The sequence below is a fragment of the Heloderma suspectum genome, chromosome 5 (assembly GCF_057233095.1).
Source record: "Heloderma suspectum isolate Gila_16-S chromosome 5, 16-S_ref, whole genome shotgun sequence".
Classification (NCBI taxonomy): Eukaryota; Metazoa; Chordata; class Lepidosauria; order Squamata; family Helodermatidae; genus Heloderma; species Heloderma suspectum.
The window spans coordinates 216,493,818-216,514,433 of NC_139462.1; the positions used below are offsets into that span (position 1 = coordinate 216,493,818).

Genomic DNA, 20,616 nt, shown 5'->3' on the forward strand with positions numbered 1-20,616 from the left:
AACCCCCTCACATTTTGAAAGTCACCAACTAGCCCTGCCCCACTGATGGTGTATGTGACACCTATGTCCCCCACTGACTGTGTGTTCATTTGCCATGTGAAGGGGCATACCTCTGTGTATACTGACATTCATGTGTAGGGCTTCTCCACAGAAAGGAAATTTTGATTGGACCAAGAAGATTCCCGCTCACGTGGAAGAGCCCTACACACACATCAGTACACATATCAGACTTGTTTACAATGCTGTTGGATGTGTGAATCAGTGGCAAGGGGGCAGGGCCAGCCAGTGCAACCCTGCAACCCTTTCATGCACGCTTTCAATGTGTGAAGAGGTTTGTGTGAGTTTCTTATACACCCACTCCACATACATGAGCCCTTGAAAATGCTAAAGTAGCTGTTTGGCAGACTGCATATTTGTAACAATGATTACATCTCAGTAGCCCTTTATTTATGTTCATTACTGTAGAAATTAATGAAGGCAAGGAGTGGATTGATTGGAGTTGCACATGCTGGCACTGCTATGTGTTCTTGACATAAGTTTGCACCAAGCTTATGACCATACACCCTAATAATGTATGCATATGTAGCTGAGGAAAGAAGGGAAGCGAAAAGCAAGGGAGAAAGGGGAAGATATACCCAACTGAATGCAGAGTTCCAGAGAATAGCAAGGAGAGACAAGAAGGCCTTCTTAAATGAACAATGCAAAGAAATCGAAGAAAACAATAGAATGGGAAAGACTAGAGATCTCTTCAAGAAAATCGAAGATCTCAAGGGAACGTTTTGTGCAAAGACGGGCATTATCCAGGACAAAGAAGGCAGGGACCTAACAGAAGCAGAGGAGATTAAGAAGAGGTGGAAAGAATACACAGAAGAACTATACAGGAAAGATCTGAATGTCCCTGATAGCCATGATAGTGCGGTCACTGAACTTGAGCTGGACATCCTAGGAAGTGAAATCAAGTGGGCCTTAGGAAGCATTACTAACAACAAAGCTAGCGGAGATGACAGTATTCCAGCAGAGCTATTTAAGATCCTAAAAGATGATGCTGTTAAAGTGCTGCACTCAATATGTCAACAAATTTGGAACACACAACAATGGCTACAAGACTGGAAAAGGTCAGTTTCCATTCCAATTCCAAAGAAGGGCAATGCCAAAGACTGTTCAAACTACCATACAACTGCGCTCATTTCACATGCCAGCAAGGTTATGCTCAAAATCCTACAAGCTAGGCTTCAGCAGTATGTCAACCGAGAACTACCGGAAGTACAAGCTGTGTTTTGAAGAGGCAAAGGAACTAGAGTTCAAATCGCCAACATTCACTGGATCATGGAGAAAGCAAGAGAATTCCAGAAAAACGTCTATTTCTGCTTCATTGACTACGCTAAAGCCTTTGATTGTGTGGATCACAACAAACTGAGGCAAATTCTTAAAGAGATGGGAGTACCAGATCACCTTACCTATCTCCTGAGAAACGTGTACGAGGGTCAAGAAGCAACAGTAAGAACAGGACATGGAACAACCAATTGGTTCAAAATTGGAAAAGGAGTACGACAAGGCTGTATATTGTCGCCCTGCTTATTTAATTTATATGCAGTGTACATCATAAGAAACTCTGGGTTGGAGGAGTCACAGGTCGGAATTAAGATTGCCGGGAGAAGTATCAACAACCTCAGATACGGAGACGATACCACCCTAATGACATAAAGCGAAGAGGATCTAAAGAGCGTCTTGTTGAGGGTGAAAGTGGAGAGCTGGTTTGAAACTCAACATTAAAAAACTAAGATCATGGCATCTGGCCCCATCACTTCCTGACATATAGAAGGGGAAGAAATGGAAGCAGTGACAGATTTTATTTTCTTGGGCTCCAAGATCACCACAGACGGTGACTGTAGGCATGAAATTAAAAGATGCTTGCTCCTTGCGAGGAAAAGCTATGGCAAACCTAGACAGCATAGTAAGAAGCAGAGACATCACCTCGCTGACAAAGGTTCATATAATCAAAGCTATGGTTTTCCCAGTAGCAATGTATGGCTGTGAGAGCTGGACTCTAAGGAAGGCTGAGCTAGGGGTGTCAGAGAATTTCTCGCCGAAACTTCGGGGGGCCGAGTGCGAACGTATTCGGCCCCCCGAAGTAGTTTTGGGGAGAAATTCTCCCCCCCGCCCCCCCCCCAGATGGGACTTACCTTTCCCGAATGTTGCTCCCAGTGGCGGGTCGCAGCGGCGGTTCGGCAGGGCTTCGACAGGGGCGGGGGCAGCAGCCGGTCTTTCGACCGGCTGCCGCCGCCGCCATTCCAAGAAAAGTAAAAAAAAAAAAACGCCCCTGTGATAGGCTACGTGACAATTAACGTAGCCTATCACGGCTAGATTTGCAAAGTCAGCCGTGACAGGCTACGTAAATCGTCACGTAGCCTGTCATGGGTGACTTAAAAAAAAAGCGCATACGGCTAATGGTGGCCCCCATAGGGAGCCGCCATTTGCGTTCCCTATTTTTCGCTGCTTTAGCCTACGTAAATATTTATGTAGGCTATTATGGCGAAAAAAGGGGAATGCAAGTAGCGTAGCGGCCGCCATTTGCATATGCTGGGTTTTTTTGGGGGGGCTAGGCGTGATAGGCTACGTAAATACTTACATAGCCTATCACGGCAGCCTGGCTGGGCACACATAGCGGCCACTACAGTGGCCGCCATTTGCGTCCACAGCAGCCTGTCCTCATCCGGAACTCTGGCTGCGGACAGCCCTGGCCGGCTGCTCTGTGGAGCTGCCACGGAGCGGAGCTGGCTGGGTAGGATTCCGGGGGGGAGGACCAGATTGCCTCCCCCCGTCGAGGATTCTGGGGGGAGGGATGGAGCGCCTCCCCCCCACGAATCACATCCGCGAAAAGGTAAGTGACTTTCGTACATCCCTAGCGCCGAAGAATCGATGCTTTCGAACTGTGGTGCTGGAGAAGACTCTTACGAGTCCCCTGGACTGCAAGGAGGTCAAATCAGTCAATCCTAAAGGAAATCAACCCTGAGTGCTCATTGGAAGGACAGATACTGAAGGTGAAGCTCAAATATTTTGGCCACCTAATGTGAAGAGAAAAGTCACTGGAAAAGACCCTGATGCTGAGAAAGATTGAAGGCAAAAGGAGAAGGGGACGGCAGAGTAACAAAGTATAAGGCAGGGAGAGGCGATCCCACTATAGTTGACAGCTTATCTTTGGACTTGATTTTTCCTTTGTAGAACATTTATGGCCAAAAGCTAACAGTATTCCAAACAAACTCTCATTGGTTGCTTGGACAGTTGTATCAATTTAAAAACAGCTCTCACAAAAACAATTTTTGAATAGTAGAAGTCTGAAGAACGATCCCTGAGGAGACCCACTAAGTTTGTTCTCTCCAAGTTGTAAATTTGCTTCTTCAGAAAAGATTTCATTGTTTTTTGTTTTAGAGAAAGTGAATTTCCACTAAGGACAAAGTTTTGTTATGGCTTACAAACTGGTTCTAAATGATAAGAGGCAGAGAGTCATTATAAATAGCTGCATCTCAGAGCATGAATAAGTGCACATTGAAGTACCCAATGGGTACATGTAGTATTTAGAATTCCAGGTGGATTTTAATACCAGATGGATTAAGAAGCACAGTGACTGATGAAATCCAAAGTAATGGATTGATAGAAGACAGCACTTATATTTGAAAATATTTTCTAACATTTGTATACCTGGCCACAAAGGTTTTGGAAAGTGTTGAGTTAATGCACTCTTGACTGATTAGTTCCATTAAATCTTTTTGTATATGAAAGAGCAGATGAGTTGGACATTATTTCATGACAAGAGTAACTATATAGATGCAAATTTTAAAGTAAATCAGATTTTGAGCAAATTCACATACCATAAATGGAAGGAAATGTAACACAGGTTTACCAAAGGTAGTTCATTTCTGAACAAAGACTTCAACAGCAGTACAGAAGGGCAATCATCTTGCCAAAGAGGCCCCCTCCATATGAAAACTATCACTTTGCAACAACTTACAACTTGAATAACCAGTCGCAACTGGTGTTGCTGAGGGCTAGTCAGACTTGAAGGTGCTGGAATCCTATTCTTTGTTGCTACCTCAAGAAGTTCTGATGGAAGAGTTTTTTTTGAATTGATAAAACACAAGGTACTGGGATGGGATTCTCTCTGGGTTATTTATAGTAGGTGTGACTGATCATAGAAATCTGGACCTTCACAGTTGCTAATTTGATGCAAGGAGAACCTAATAAAAGAAAGGACTTCCTGGTTAGGCCTCATCTTGAGTATTGTGTCCAGTTCTGGGCACCACACTTTAAGAAGGATGCAGACAAACTGGAGAGGATTCAGAGGAGGGCAACGAAGATGATCAGGGGACTGGAAACAAAGCCCTCTGAGGACAGACTGAAAGAACTGGGCATGTTTAGCCTTGAGAAGAGAAGACTGAGGGGAGAGATGATAGCACTGTTCAAGTACTTGAAAGGTTGTCACAGAGAGGAAGGCCAGGATCTCTTCTCGAACATCCCGGTGTGCAGGACACGGAATAATGGGCTCAAGTTACAGGAAGCCAGATCCTGGCTGAACATCAGGAAAAGCTTCCTGACTGTTAGAGCAATATGACAATGGAACCAATTACCTAGGGAGGTAGTTGGCTCTCCCACACTGGAGGCATTCAAGATAGGGATGGACAAAAGTCCCTTACCTTATCCCACAGCTTGCTTCGCAGTGGGGGGGAGGCGCTCCGTCTCCCCCCCACTGCGATGTATGATCATATACCCTAATAATGTATGCATATGTAGCTGAGGAAAGAAGGGAAGCGAAAAGCAAGGGAGAAAGGGGAAGATATACCCAACTGAATGCAGAGTTCCAGAGAATAGCAAGGAGAGACAAGAAGGCCTTCTTAAATGAACAATGCAAAGAAATCGAGGAAAACAACAGAATGGGAAAGACTAGAGATCTCTTCAAGAAAATTGGAGATCTCAAGGGAACATTTTGTGCAAAGACGGGCATGATAAAGGACAAAGAAGGCAGGGACCTAACAGGAGCAGATGAGATTAAGAAGTGGTGGAAAGAATACACAGAAGAACTCTACAGGAAAGATCTGAATGTCCCTGATAGCCATGATAGTGCGGTCACTGAACTTGAGCCCGACATCCTTGAGAGTGAAGTCAAGTGGGCCTTAGGAAGAATTACTAACAACAAAGCTAGTGGAGATGACAGTATTCCAGCTAGGGGTGGACGAAAGTCACTTACCTTTTCTCGCAGCTTGTTCGCGGTGGGGGGGAGCGCTTCGCTGCTCCCCCCGCGAAGTTCAGGCCAGGGGGGGGAGGCTTCCCGCCTCGCCCGGCTGAAATTCAGGCCAGGGGGGGAGGCTTCCCGCCTCGCCCGGCCAAAATTCAGGCCGGGGGGGAGGCTTCCCGCCTCGCCCGGCCGCGAACACGAAAGTAAAAAAAAAAAACAACAAAGTCCCCTGATAGGCTACGTGACGATTCACGTAGCCTATCACGGCTAGATCTGGAAAGTCAGCCGTGATAGGCTACGTGAATCGTCACGTAGCCTATCACGGGTAACTTAAAAAAAAAAAAAAAAAGCGCGTACGCGAATGGCGGCCCCCATAGGGAGCCGCCATTCGCGTTCCTTATTTAGTTGCTGTAGTCTACGTAAATGTTTACGTAGACTACGGCGAAAATAAGGGCAACGCTATTTGCGTTGCCCTTATTTTCGCCGTAGTCTACGTAAACATTGACATAGACTACAGCGACCAAATAAAGAAGGGGAATGGTGGCTCCCTATGGGGGCCGCCATTCGCGTACGCGTTTTTTTTTTTTTTAAAGTCACCCGTGATAGGCTACGTGACGATTCACGTAGCCTATCATGGCTGACTTTGCAAATCTTGCCGTGATAGGCTACGTGAATCGTCACGTAGCCTATCAGGGGACTTTGTTTTTTTTTTTCTTTCATTGCAATGGTGGGGGCGGCAGCCGGTCGAAAGACCGGCTGCCGCTCCCGCCCCGCTCGAACACTGGACGAACTGCCAGCCGGACCCGCCGCCGGGAGGGACATTCAGGGAAGGTAAGTCCCGTCCCGGGGGGGGGGTGCGGGGGGCGGGGGGGGTGCGGAGGATTTCTCCCTGAAACTTGTTCGGGGGGCCGAACACGTTGGCGCTCGGCCCCCCAAAGTTTCGGGGAGAAATTCTCTGCCATCCCTAATTCCAGCTGAGCTATTTAAAATCCTAAAAGATGATGCTGTTAAAGTGCTGCATTCAATATGCCAACAAATCTGGAACACTCAACAGTGGCCACAAGACTGGAAAAGGTCAGTTTCCATTCCAATTCCAAAGAAGGGCAATGCCAAAGAGTGTTCAAACTACCGTACAATTGCGCTCATTTCACATGCCAGCAAGGTGATGCTCAAAATCCTACAAGCTAGGCTTCAGCAGTACGCGAACCGAGAACTACCGGAAGTACCAGCTGGGTTTCGAAGAGGCAGAGGAACTAGAGATCAAATTGCCAACATTCACTGGATCATGGAGAAAGCAAGAGAATTCCAGAAAAATGTCTATTTCTGCTTCATTGACTACGCTAAAGCCTTTGATTGTGTGGATCACAACAAACTGTGGCAAATTCTTAAAGTGATGGGAGTACCAGACCACCTTACCTGTCTCCTGAGAAACCTGTACGAGGGTCAAGAAGCAACAGTAAGAACCAGACATGGAACAACCGAGTGGTTCAAAATTGGGAAAGGAGTACAACAAGGCTGCATATTGTCACCCTGCTTATTTAACTTATATGCAGAGTACATCATGAGAAATGCCGGGTTGGATGAATCACAGGTCGGAATTAAGATTGCCGGGAGAATTATCAACAACCTCCGATATGCAGACGATACCACCCTAATAGCAGAAAGTGAAGAGGATCTCAAGAGCCTCTTGTTGAGGGTGAAAGAGGAGAGTGCAAAAGCTGGTTTGAAACTCAACATTAAAAAAACGAAGATCATGGCATCTGGCCCCACCACTTCCTGGCATATAGAAGGGGAAGAAATGGAAGCAGTGAGAGATTTTACTTTCTTGGGCTCCAAGATCACCGCAGATGGTGACTGTAGCCATGAAATTAAAAGACGCTTGCTCCTTGGGAGGAAAGCTATGGCCAACCTAGACAGCATAGTAAGAAGCAGAGACATCACCTTGCCGACAAAGGTCCGTCTAATCAAAGCTATGGTTTTCCCAGTAGTAATGTACAGCTGTGAGAGCTGGACTATAAGGAAGGCTGAGTGCCGAAGAATTGATGCTTTCAAACTGTGGTGCTGGAGAAGACTTTTACGAGTTCCCTGGAGTGCAAGGAGGTCAAATCAGTCCATCCTAAAGGAAATCAACCCTGAGTGATCATTGGATGGACAGATACTGAAGCTGAAGCTCAAATATTTTGGCCACCTAATGCGAAGAGAAAACTCTCTGGAAAAGACCCTGATGCTGGGAAAGACTGAAGGCAAAAGGAGAAGGGGACGGCACAGGATGGCTAGATAGCATCACCGATGCAATGAATATGAACTTGAGCACACTCCGGAAGAGAGCGCAGGACAGGAAGGCCTGGCGTGCTATGGTCCATGGGGTCACGAAGAGTCGGACACGACTGAACGACTGAAGAACAACAACAACAACAAAACAGTGTCAAAAACAGATTACCATCACCACTTGTTTTCAAATCACCTGGAATAACAAACCCACAATTTACTATAGCTTTGGATTTGTTTATACATTACAGGAGTAGATCATACTTTGAAATAAATTAAGTGGGCAGTTGGTAGCCTTTGCTCTATGTCACCCATACTGGAGGCCCCATGTTTGTGGAATCCCCTTCCTCAGTAACTCCATCTGGTCCCCTGTCTTGCTGCCTTTAAGCTGAACTCTAAACACTTCATTCCACCAAGATTTTTTGCTTGCCTCTTGTATATGTTTTTATCTGATGCTACTTTTATTTATTGTCAACTGTTTTGTTTTTGACATTTTTATTGTAAGCTACTTTGTGAAGGACTTGCCCAAAATGCAAGGTAGAAATATATTTTAAAGATAAAATAAATAAATATTACATCTTGAAAAACCTATAGCATAGACAACACTAGAGTCAATAATTTGTTGTGAAGCAGAAATGATAGCAGGTGGAGATAGTTCTGTGGCTCTTTACTGGGAGAAGCGTGGCATATTTTAATGTATTATTTTAATGTATTGATTATAATGCAGTTCTGCCTGCATTTACGTAGAAGGTAGATGGAGATCCACTGGCAGAGCCACTGCCAATCCATTGCCCTGCTGTGTCATGCCCCCTTCGGACTCCTCCAAGGATGAAGGGGAATGGCAGGCGCCAGACCCAGGGGAAGGAACCAGCACAGAATGAGCCCGAGCCTCCTCACTCCCTGTGGAGGTTCCAGGCCCAGCTGCGGTCTCCCCAGAGGATTCGGAGGGCAAAATGCCACTGACCCCTGCAGAGCGAAGGCAGCTGCATATCCCGGGAGCAGCGTAGGCGAGCCTCTGTCTGTTTAAGACAGAGAGGCTGTCAGAGGCAGGAGGACTGATTGGATACAGCTGCCTCAAGTCATGGCCATTAAAAGGGGTTGGCAGGCTAGAGCTAGACTGCTGAATAAACAACATTGTGTCACACACTGGGCCTCAGTCTCGGACCTTGTGCACCGCTGTGCTCATGTTGCCTCGTGTATTTTGGACCTCAGACTGGACAACGGACTTCTCTTTGCCTCGACACTTTTGACTCACTGCCTGGGTAAAACATTCCTTGCTATAAGCCGCTTTTTCGCTTCCTAGCCAGCCTTGAACAGATTTGCAACCCTGTTATCAGCCTGTGATTTCTCGCTGTCAGCTGGCAGGAGCCAACATGCTGTTTCTCTGTGAATAGGTGGGCGAATGGTAGGGATGGCGGAAAATTACGCCACGGACTCCAGTGAGGCCGGATTCTTTAGAATCCGGCCCCCTGGAGTCTGTAGCAGAATGGCCTCCCCCCCGCCACCCCACGGAATCCCCCCAGCACGGACCTACCTGGTGGCAGATGCGGCGGCAGCTCCGGTGGTGGATGAAGCGGCAGCGGCGGCTCTGGCCGCTACCGGGCTGCTGTGGCCACAAATGGCGACCGTCATAGTGGCCGCCATTTGCGTCCCTACGCTAGCCTGTGATAGGCTACGTATATATTTACGTAGCCTATCACAGCTAAAGCAGAGACGCAAATGCCGTCCCCTATGCCATTTGCATTCCCGCTTTATTCGTGGTAGGCTACGTAAATATTTATGTAGCCTATCACTGCTAAAGCAGGGATGCAAATGGTGTAGGGGACGCAATTTGCATCCCTAATTTAGCCATGATAGGCTACACAAATATATACGTAGCCTATCATGGGCTAGTGTAGGGACGCAAATGGCGTCCCCTACGCAGGACGCCATTTGCGTCCGCAGCAGCCCGGCAGCGGCTGGAGGCACCGCTGTGGGTTGTCCCAGCTTGAGGCTCCGTGGACTGGCCACGGAGCAGAGCCAGCCAGGCAGGATTCTGGGGGGAGGAACGGATCACCTCCCCCCCCCCGTCGAGGATTCCGGAGTGGAGCTAGGTAGGTTGAGTTTCGTACAGCCCTAGCGATGGAAGGGAGCAGCTTTTTTATCACCCCTCCCATTGACTACAGTGGGAGAGATTTGCTGCGCAAGCCCCAGAGCTGGTGAAGGGTCTCACTGGTTTCTGGGATGTGTCACAAAAATGAAAGGGCTTAGGATCTACCTCTAACACTTGTTCTGTAGGCTCCATGGTAACCAATGCGAACTTTAGAAGAATCCTAGGGATGGCGGAGAATTCCGCCACAGATTTTAGCGAGGCCAAATGCACTGGCATTCGGCCCCCTGAAACCCGTGGTGGAACGGCCTCCCACCCCCTGCCAACCTGCAGAATCCCCCTGGAATGAAACTTACCTGGGGCGGTGGTGGCGGCTCCAGCGTCAGCGGCTGGTCTTTTGGCCGGCTGCTGCAGCCGCCATTTGCATCCTGCCAGGCTGCTGTGATAGGCTACATAATTATTTACATAGCCTATCACAGCAAAGAGCAGGGACGCAAATGGCGGCTGCTACACCGTTTGCGCCACTGCTCTTTCCGTGATAGGCTACGTAAGTATTTACGTAGCCTATCACGGTAAAGGCAGCCACGCAAATGGCGGCCACTATGCCATTTGCATGGCTGCCTTTACTTTGATAGGCTACGTAAATACTTACATAGCCTATCACGAAAAGAGCAGTGGCGCAAACGGTCTATCACGGCAGCCTGGCAGGATGCAAATGGCGGCCGCAGCAGCCTGGCTGCGGATGAAACTCCGGCTGCGGACGGTCCTGGCCGGTGGCTCCGCAGAGCCGCCGCGGAGCAGAGCTGGCCAGGGAGGATTCTAGGGGGAGGGACGGAGCGTCTCCCCCCCACCGCGAATCACACCTGCGAAAAGGTAAGTGACTTTCGTACATCCCTACTAAATGGAATCCCAGCCATGTTAATAGATTGCAACAACAACAACAACAGCCTTGCAAATTCTTTTTTCTGCCTTCTAACATATGGAATAAAAACATGATGAGATTAATGATTTTGAGAGTAATCCATTGTTGCTGCATTCATTTCAAGGGGGTGCATGGATGATGAAATGAACAGTGGTTGCTCGGCAGCCATGAGCAGTGAGAGATACTAATTGATGATATTAAAGAAGATACTGGGGATTTTGTTTCTGTTTGGTTTATCAAAGTAACAGAATTATTTCTGGGATTTTGCTGGTCAGCACTGAAAGACTGTGACACTTGTCTTACTCATTTATGATTTTTTGTAGAGAGGAGTATGTATTAGTATATGTACATGACTTTACTTCGCACTTACCTCTATTCCATAAGAGTAGTTAAGGCGTGAATGAGCAATATTGTATTAATTTCTGCCTCTCACCTTCCTGCGGGTGTTTGTAACCCGTTTGGATATTACCACCAAAATGCTCTGATCAGCTTTGCCACCATTGCTTTTGCAACTCATTTTGACATTCACATTATTTTGTAGCCTCCAGAAATATTATAGTTTTATGCGTACAAATGATACCAAGGAAATGCCAACAACATATTGTATGACTTTTCCTGCACCTCTGGGTAAAAATAATATTACACTGTTAAAAAAGAAGAAGAAGCCTGCTCCAATTTCTGACACCTATCATCTCCCACACATTTGAACCACTGTCCTCAGGAGTGAAGGATCTAATTAACACACAAGCCCCTGAGTCACTGTGACAGCCTGCTTTCATGGTGACTTGTAAGGAATCAGAGTTCTACCCACTGCCAAGCCTTGAAATTCAAGGGTGTCTTTTTAATGAATAACCCAGGTACAGCATTTTTCCCTGTGGAAACCTCTTTTTGTTGTTAACATAATTGTATTGCACACCTGGAAAAAGCATATATTAAATGCTAGCCAAATATCCTAGCTCTGCATATATGACAAGAGTGTTCCTTGAGTTCTTTAGGGTAGAGGATGTATGAGATTTAGAAGGAATTAAGAATGTTACTCTCCTAGATTGGGTACAAATGAAAGATCCTATTATAGAAATTGACATATCCTAAGGGCACTATATACATTCTTTTAAAGGTGCCTTAAACTAAATGTTCAGAGAAGCACTTCCAGCCTAATAAGCAACTTTTACAACTCACTGCAGATATAACATGTATCTTGTACATAACTAATTGGTGATGATATGGGAGATATTTTTCACTGAAGTAATTAAAAATAAGAGGCTGAACGGGTTGGGGTGGGTGTTGTTGTTTTGACTCCTTATGGGTTATTTGCTTGAGTGATAAATAAGGGCTATTTTTATGGCTTTCTATTTCAATGTATTATGAAATTCTGAAATAATGCTTGATGTTTTTACAGTGAATTTTGAGGTAGTAGCTCTGATATTGGATGCTATAAAAGAATGGAGTGGTTATAATGTTTTAAGTTCCCGAGGACTGCTTTCTGTTAATTTCATGAAGCACCCTATCATTTAAATTGAAAAAAGTCAAAATAGCTTTCTTTGTTTGAGCTTAGTTCTTCTTTGTCTGTTTTTTAAAAACCTGCTGCAATTACAAACATTGTTCTACTACACTGTCTAACATGGTCAACCCTTCAGTGGAACACAGGTGTGTGCGTGTGTGTGTGAAAGTGAGAAAGAGAAATGTAAAGATAAGAGTTATATACTATGTCTGTGAGTAAATGTCAGAAATTTGGTGAATGTTGACAATCCCAGACTGAATGTTAGCATTTATTGTTATATGTTGCCACTTGTTGAACATAAAATAGTGAATGTCAGTAAGCTCACTTAGGGAGCAATCCTATGGCCGCTAGACAGCAGCTAGACGGCCATAGGATATGCCATTTTCTGGGAACCAGCCTCCCCGCACTTCCGCGCTGCCTCTGAGGCAAGAGGAACACAGAGTGGCCAAAAAGGGGCATGACTGGGGGTGTTCCAGGGCAGGGAGAGCATAGCTGCATGTACGACACATCCAGCGTGTCGTACAGCAGCCTCCTTCCCCATTCTGTGTGCCTGCGGCTAGACAGCCACAATTGGCTATCTAGCCAAAAAAGCAGGGCAGGGGAAGCACGGATAGCACGATCCCCTCCGTGCTTCTCCTGCCTTGCTTAGGATAGGCGGTCACCTCCGAGTTCAGAGGCAGCCATGAGCCACCTATCTGAATAGGATTGCGCCCTTAGGTGACTTTTAGTATTTGCTAATGTTATCTCTGACTTTGCTGACATGCACCAAAAAAATCATATAGCTCATACACACTTTTATAGTTGCAACTTTTTTAGTTGTCAATGAGCCCAAACAACTTCACATATAAACCTAGAACTTCTTTATCATGTTGGTTTTCAGCTAGATCTGTTTCTGAATTACAAAGAATACAGTAAAATATATGTGGTATGCAAGAAGGCTGGAAGACAATTCTTTGAGCTCCACACCCACACACAGAGGCAAATGAACTTTAACCCGCTGATCAGCCCATGCAGGACAGTGTAATTAGCTCTGGTGTTTGATTTTGAATTTATAACATCTATGTCTCCTTTTGTTGGGCAAGAATTCATTTTACAAACTAATTATTATTTTTTTGGTGTGTGGAGATTTCCCATGCTATTTGATAGAGTCCTGGAATTTACTTTTGTTGTTGGTCTTCAGCCTCTTGCTATTTTCCTCCCCCCACCTTTTCTTTCCTTCTTTCCTTTTTAAGTTGCATTACATTTTTTATTGAGGACCAAGATGAACTGGTCCCTGCATCATTGGGCCCATTACACTTCCTAACAATTCCATTTACACCTTATTGTTTGTCTTATTGCTGGAAAATTCAGGTGATTCATCATGCCCCAGGAAGCACCTGATCCCATTTCCCCCGATATCACAATCACTATGTGACAGGAATACTGTAAGCGTTGGCTTTCAAACTACCTAACAGGCCAAGGTGATAACTCTGTTGGGACTTTTAGCCTCTCATGTATTGATGAGTTCCATTTTCGTAATGCTGTGTTTTCTTGCTTCCTTTCAACAGCCCTCTGAGTGAGGAAAAAGGTTTGGAGTTAATGAAGGAAGTTGCAGGCCTTCTGAAGCTCCAGATGACAGCGTTTGCTGATATCAGGTATGTGTACAGAGTTTAACCCTTCTATTAATCTCCCCTTAATTTCTCATTTACTTCTACACTAAAATCTATCCTATCGTGGGAGAGACAAAAATTAAACCACAATGATGAAATTATTCTGAATTGTTTTAGAATTGTAAATTGTGTAGATAGAGTTTTTTTATCATCCTCTTATAGTTGAGGGAGGGTCATCAAATGAAGTTGATTGTCAGTAGGTTCAGAGTATATAAAACATAGTACTTTTTCATAAAAAAAAAACTTCTTGAATTTACTATAGCAAGATGTGATGTTAAATGGCTTCAAAAGCCTAAGACAAATCTATCCACAGCCATGAGAGTTAAAAATGAAATCTTCATATTTAAAGGCAGCATACCTCTCTGATTACCAGGTCCAGCATAGGGATGGCGGAGAATTTCTCCACGAATCTTCAGGAGGCCGAATGCCAACGCATTCGGCCCCCCGAAATTCGTGGGGAAATTCTCCGCCGGCCCCCCGCTCCCCCCCCCGGGATGGGACTTACCGTGGCTGAATGTCCCTCTCGGCGGCGGGTCCTGGCTGCGGTTCGGCGGCGGTTCGTCAGGGGCGGGGGCTGTGGCCGGTCTCCCGACCGGCTGCTGCCACCGCCATTGCAAAACAAAAAGTAAATTAAAAAAAAAACCACACCCGTGATAGGCTATGTAATGATTTACGTAGCCTATCACGGCTAGATTTCCAAAGTCAGCCGTGATAGGCTACGTAAATCGTCACGTAGCCTATCATGGGTGACTTTGAAAAAAAAAAGCGCGTATGCAAATGGCGGCGGCCCATGGGCACCGCCATTTGCATTCCTTATTTTGGCACATCTAGTCTACGTAAACATTTATGTAGACTACGGCGAAAATAAGGGCACGCTATTTGCGTTGCCCTTATTTTCGCCCTAGTCTACGTAAATCTTTACGTAGACTAGACGTGTCAAAATAAGGAACGCAAATGGCGATCCCCATGGGAGCCGCCATTTGCATACGTGCTTTTTTTTTTTTCAAATTCACCCATGATAGGCATAGGCTACGTGACGATTTACGTAGCCTATCATGGCTGACTTTGGAAATCTAGCTGTGATAGGCTACGTAAATTGTTATGTAGCCTATCACGGGGGTGTGTGTGTGTGTGTGTGTTTTACTTTTTTTTTCGTGGCCGGGTAGATGGGGCGCTCCTACCCGGCCTGAATTTCGCCGGCGAGGGATGGGCGCCTCCCCCCCGGCCTGAATTTCAGCCGGGCGAGGAGGGGCGCCTCCCCCCCCTCGCCTGAACTTCGGGGGGAGAACCGAAGCACCTCCCCCCCACCACGAAGCAAGCTTCGAGAACAAGTAAGGGACTTTTGTCCATCCCTAGTCCAGCATGCCCTGCTTGTGAGATTCAAAGGGGCATCTAGGGATGTACAAAAGTCACTTACCTGTGACGAAATTTGATTCGTGGTGGGGTGGAGGCACTCCGTCCCTCCCCCCGAAATTCTGGCTGGGGGGGAGGCGCCCCATCCCTCCCCCCAAAAATTTTGGCTGGGGGGAGGCGCCCCGTCCCTCCCCCCAAAAATTCTGGCCGGGAGGGAAGCGACCTGTCCCTCCCGCCGCGAATCCTGGCTGGCTGGGACTGCAAATGGCGGCGGCTGTAGCTGCCGCTGTTTGCATCCCTGCAGTCAGCCATGATAGGCTATGTAAATGTTTACGTAGCCTATCACGGCTGAGTTTAAAAAAAAAAAAAAAAAACACCATGCGTATGCAAATGGCAGCACCCATGGGCGCCCCCATTTGCGTTCCTTATTTTGGCACATCTAGTCTACGTAAACATTTACGTAGACTACGGCGAAAATAAGGGGAATGCAATTAGCGTAGACGCTACGCTATTTGCGTTCCCCTTATTTTCGCTGTAGTCTACGTAAATGCTTACGTAGACTAGACATGCCAAAATAAGGAATGCAAATGGGGGCGCCCATGGGCGCTGCCATTTGTGTACGTGCGTTTTTTTGTTTTTTTAAAAAACTCAGCCGTGATAGGCTACGTAAACATTTACACAGCCTATCACGGTATTTTTTAAAAATCTAGCCGTGATAGGCTACGTAAATCTTTACGTAGCCTATCACTTTTTGTTTTTTTTTAACTTGGAAATGGTGGTGGCGGCAGCCGGTCAGAAGACCGGCCGCCGCCGCCGCACCGCCGCCGGAGCCACCGCTGCCAGGGAGATTCACCCAAGGTAAGTCCCATCCTGGGGGGGGTGGGCAGACTGTTTTGCCACCGATTTCGGAGGGCCAAATGCGCTGGCATTCGGCCTCCCTGAGATTCGTGGCGAAATTCTCTGACATCCCGGGCATCTGTCTGGTACTGGAGGCAAAATGCCGGACTGTGTGGATATTCAGTCTGACTGAACAATGTACTTTCTTATCTTTGCCTCCATGCTGGTGCCATCATCATATGCTAGAAGAGTCTGTGTATTTCCTAACTGGCAGAAGAGAATAGGTTACATACTCTAAAACTGAGAGCAGATAGATACCTGTGCAATGTACACAATCAACAGCACCCTCACGAACAAGGGATGTCAGCAGAACATTTCTGAAATGCACTGAATATATGGAGGAAAATCACATGTGCTTTCCCATCTCTTCTTGACCTCTATGTGTTCATTATAAAGTGTGCAGAAATCCTAGGTGCATACAGCTCTTTCTGTAAAGTCAGGAATTCTGCTTTTCCATGATTTCTGGTTGCATGAAAAAAAGCCCTATTCACATGTAACATTTGGACATGTGGTTGTCAGGACTGAGGATGGCACATGCAAAATTAATCACTACCACCACCACCCCACCACTGCCAGCATCACACATTTAGTGTAACATCTGAAAAATGCTTGTGTTCAGGAAGATAGGGGATAGAAAAGCAAGGAAAAACCAGAAGTTGAGTTTTGTCAGATTTAAGTAAGGGGGAATTGGGTAGTCATTCATTGACAGTAGAAGGAAAGAGAGCTGCTAAATAAAATTAAAGGCCAAGGACGTACAGTTTCCCAAGATCTGCATTATACTTTTGAAGGGAACCATGCAAAAATTCAGTAATTTTTCAGTTAGTTTTAGCACAGCCAGAAAAGACTTATAATGTGTACTAATTCCTTTAAAAAAATGATGATTTTCTTTCACTTTTTGGATGTTTGACAGAGTAACTGTGTGGCTGATTTTCATGTTATTTATAATTGTGGTGATAATCAGCTTATCTTTTGCTTCTTCTTCACACATGCTAAATAAGACATGGCTTGGGGTCTTTAGGCTGCAATCCTATACACACCTACTTGGAAATAAATTTTCTTGAACTCAGTGGGGTTTACTTCTGAGTAGACATGCATAGGACTGCATAGAATTCACACATCACATAGTTAAGCTATGGAATTCGCTACCACAAGATGTAGTGCTAGCCACCAGCGTGGCTAGTATTAAAAGAAGATTAGACAAAATCATGGAGGATAAAGCTACTAGTCTACTAGTCATGATGGCTGTATATTACCTCAGTATCAGAGGCAGTATGTCTCTCAATAGTGTTGCTGGGGCACACTAATAGGAGGGTGCTATTGCATTCATGTCCTGATTTGGAATTCCCATAGGCAGGCATCTGATTGGCCACTGTGGGAACAGAATGCTGGACTAGATAGACTTTTGGCCAGATCCAGCAAGGTCTTATGTTCTTACCATACCCATTCTTGTATTCTCTATGCCTGTAGTAAGCTGCCCACTGTTGTACGCAATTTACTCAAATTATTCCAAAGTTTTCTATGGTATATGTGGCATTTATGCTATGGGATATGTATATATTTTGGAAATAAATACTCCCAAGTATCAAAATGGTGAAAATAAGGGTTTGGTATCGTAGCTGGCACTTCAGGCTATTTTCTAGATTTTTTTTGGAAGTGCTAGTTACGGTTAATCTGTTTTGTTAATGATTATGTAGCTGTGAAAAAAATTCCATTATTTTGTATTACATCATTAGGGACCATTAAAAGAATATTAACATACTGACATAATTATGCAATCATACATAAAATGATGATAGGTTTGATTTTATAATCTAATTATGAATGTCTGTGGCCTCTGATGATTAATTGCTGGACCAGTATAATAGGGGATGAAGTGGGTGGCAATATCAGGAGATATTTTGTTGGTAGACTTGCAGTGATTTCCACCACAATGTATGTTGTAACAATATTCTCAGCATCAACAATATTTTCCTCTCCTATCTTCATAGTATGAATTTCTATATAACAAACCAAACCAATGTAAATGTACAATATGCAGGATGTAGCATCTGTGTTTTGTTTTGTTTATTCTGATTTACTAGTTCTGGTTTTGCTAGATTTTAGTTCCATAGGATAGTTTTTTATAGTGCATTCTATTCAGCATCCTAAGATATAATAGTTGAGTCCTGTGAGGCAAATAAGTAGAAAACGAGAATTAGTTGTGTGAATGTTTGAGCTAAATCTATCTCTACCACATTAAAAATTATAATAGGCTGATCAAGTTATGCCTGGTATGGTACAGGGCAACAGCATTCCGTGAGTTCAGCTATTGCCTGCGTCTCTGACCATTTTAGCAGTGTTATGAAACTGCTTTGATTTTTGTCTAAGAGTAGTCTTATTTGGAACACAAGAAGCTGCCTTATACTGACTGAGATCCTTGATCCATCTAGCCCAGTATTATAGACACTGACTGGCAGCAGCTCAGCTCCTCTGGGTTTCAGGCAGGAGTTTTTCCTACCATACCTGGATCAAACCTGGAACCTTCTGCATGCAAAACAGGTGCTGTGCCACTGAGCTACAGCCCCAGTTTCAGTAGCTGATACCATACGGTCAAACTGGTGTGGTGAGATTACATGCTGAAGTGGTTATATGGTTCCAGCATTGGATATTTATCCTGAAACTCAATTCCTACATACTAGGTTTTGGGATGAAATGATGATGAAAACATTGATTCATAATATTAAATTATGCAGGATTTAGAAAAAGAGTAAGTTTCTCATTTTTTAAAACCAAATGATTGTGCCACTTTCCTCGCCCCATAGCATCTAAGGTGGTCAACAAAATATCAATAAAACATCATAAAAATAACTAAATATCAAACAACCACCATTGTATACAAAAATGTACCAAATAAAGGCACTCTGAAAGTGGCAGTTAACAAAAGTATTAAAAAGAAAAAAACACCCCCAAATCAGATTAAACTAACCACCCAAGTGAACAGAACATATTTTTTTCTGGTGCCTGAAACCTAACACAAAAGTGCAAGGTAAATTTCCTTTGTGGAGTGAGTTCCGTAATTGGGGGGCGATCAGAGAAACGTCCCTCTGTTTGATTACCACCTGTCTAAAGTCTACAGGCAAGGTCACCTGTAGAAGTATATTCAATGACGATCTCAGCTACTAGGCAAACTTGTATGAGAACAGGTGGTCTTCAGGTACCCTTGTCCCAGATAGTTTCAAGTGTACATTGAACTGTGCCCAGACACAAAATGTGAGCCAATTACGCTCTTTCAATATAGGTATTATATGATCATACCGGCCAGCCTGTGTCAACAGTCTTGCTTCGATATTCTGCACCATTGGAAGTTTCTGAAGACTTTTCAAATACCACATATAACATTTGATGTTCTAAATCATGCCTTGATCTAAAGCGTGGATAACTGTGACCAGGTCACATTCATGTGTACATGTGTGAGTAGTTCATATTCACAATGTGGAGCGATGTGCTCAAGGAGCTCAATCTGCCACAACTTTAATAACTTGATCAATACTGCTGATGATTCTGTATATTCTTGTTGACATGTGAAACATTATGGCAGTTGCTGCTACTGTTTTCTTCCACTTCTTTCTTTATTTTGTTTTCTGGTTGTATTAAGACAGGAAAAGGGATGCATTTACTTTATATTTGCAATACAAAGATCAAATCATAATCCATAGTTGTTGTTTTTTTAAACCATCCAATCCTTCATTCCAACAGGCTACTATAAGAAGCTGCATAGTCATGTACTTGGCTGCTTCAGCATGGTTCATCTGTACCATGTAGTCATTATTGTCCTTAGCATTTATATAGCAGTTTAGCATTTTCAAAGTGTGTTACATACATTCTTTTATACATCCTTCTAATACTCCCAAAGGAGGCCAGCGTTATTATTTCCAAATTGCTGATGTGCATATGTACTGACTCTGAGAAAGTGGCTTACTTAAGGCCACCTGGTAAGTTTTTACTACCCCTTGTTTCTGAGTATATGCAAAACATTTTCCTCTCATCAAAGTTTAATAACAGCTTGTACCTCAGGATGAAGAGGCATAGTTTCCAGAAAATCTTTAAATTTTTAGAGGTCCAACATTAAATGCTAATGTGACTTGGGGTATGTGTTAGTATTGGGTGAATTTCTTTTAGCTCAATTCAGAATTGAGTCAGGAATTATGAGCATCTTTGAAGAATGAACTGGGAAAAAATCTGCTCTTTTATGAAGAGTTCTAAGTGACTCATAATTCTGGTTGCACAGCACATCTGCAGAACTTTGTTTTACTTTCTGGGCTGTAGAATAACTTCTAAGAGCAATCACATCATCAGTTAGGCAAATGTGTACTCTCCAGTAATTCAAAAGTTTATGTAAAACCAGACTACAGTCCTAAAAACATAAGAGCCCAGCTGGATCTAGATAAGACCAAAGGCTTATCTAGTCCAGCATCCTGTTTCCTATATTGGCCAACCATACCCTATGGGAAGCCCACAAGCAGGACATGGGGACAATAGCCCTCTCTTGCCCTCTTCATTCTCAGCTACTGGTATTCAGAAGCATGTGGTCTCTGATTCTGGAGGTAATGGCCTGGTTCGTGCTCAATAATAAGCCAGTTTTTTTTAAAAGAAATAACCTTAGGTTACCATGAACAAGCTAGCGTGCTAGTTCATGTGACTCCTTTGCTTCCACTTGGCTCCTCCTGC

General features: G+C 44.5%; 1 protein-coding gene across 3 annotated transcripts in view; it reads left to right on the plus strand.

Annotated features, from left to right (window-relative positions):
• Nucleotides 1-20,616, plus strand: part of PTPRN2 (protein tyrosine phosphatase receptor type N2) — a 1,142,627-nt gene that overhangs the window by 480,246 nt on the left and 641,765 nt on the right. For all 3 annotated transcript variants that reach the window (XM_084859285.1, XM_084859286.1, XM_084859287.1), the window contains one exon: nt 13,558-13,644. In XM_084859285.1, coding sequence (XP_084715411.1) covers nt 13,558-13,644 — 87 coding nt within the window. The remainder of the gene's footprint in view (nt 1-13,557; nt 13,645-20,616) is intronic.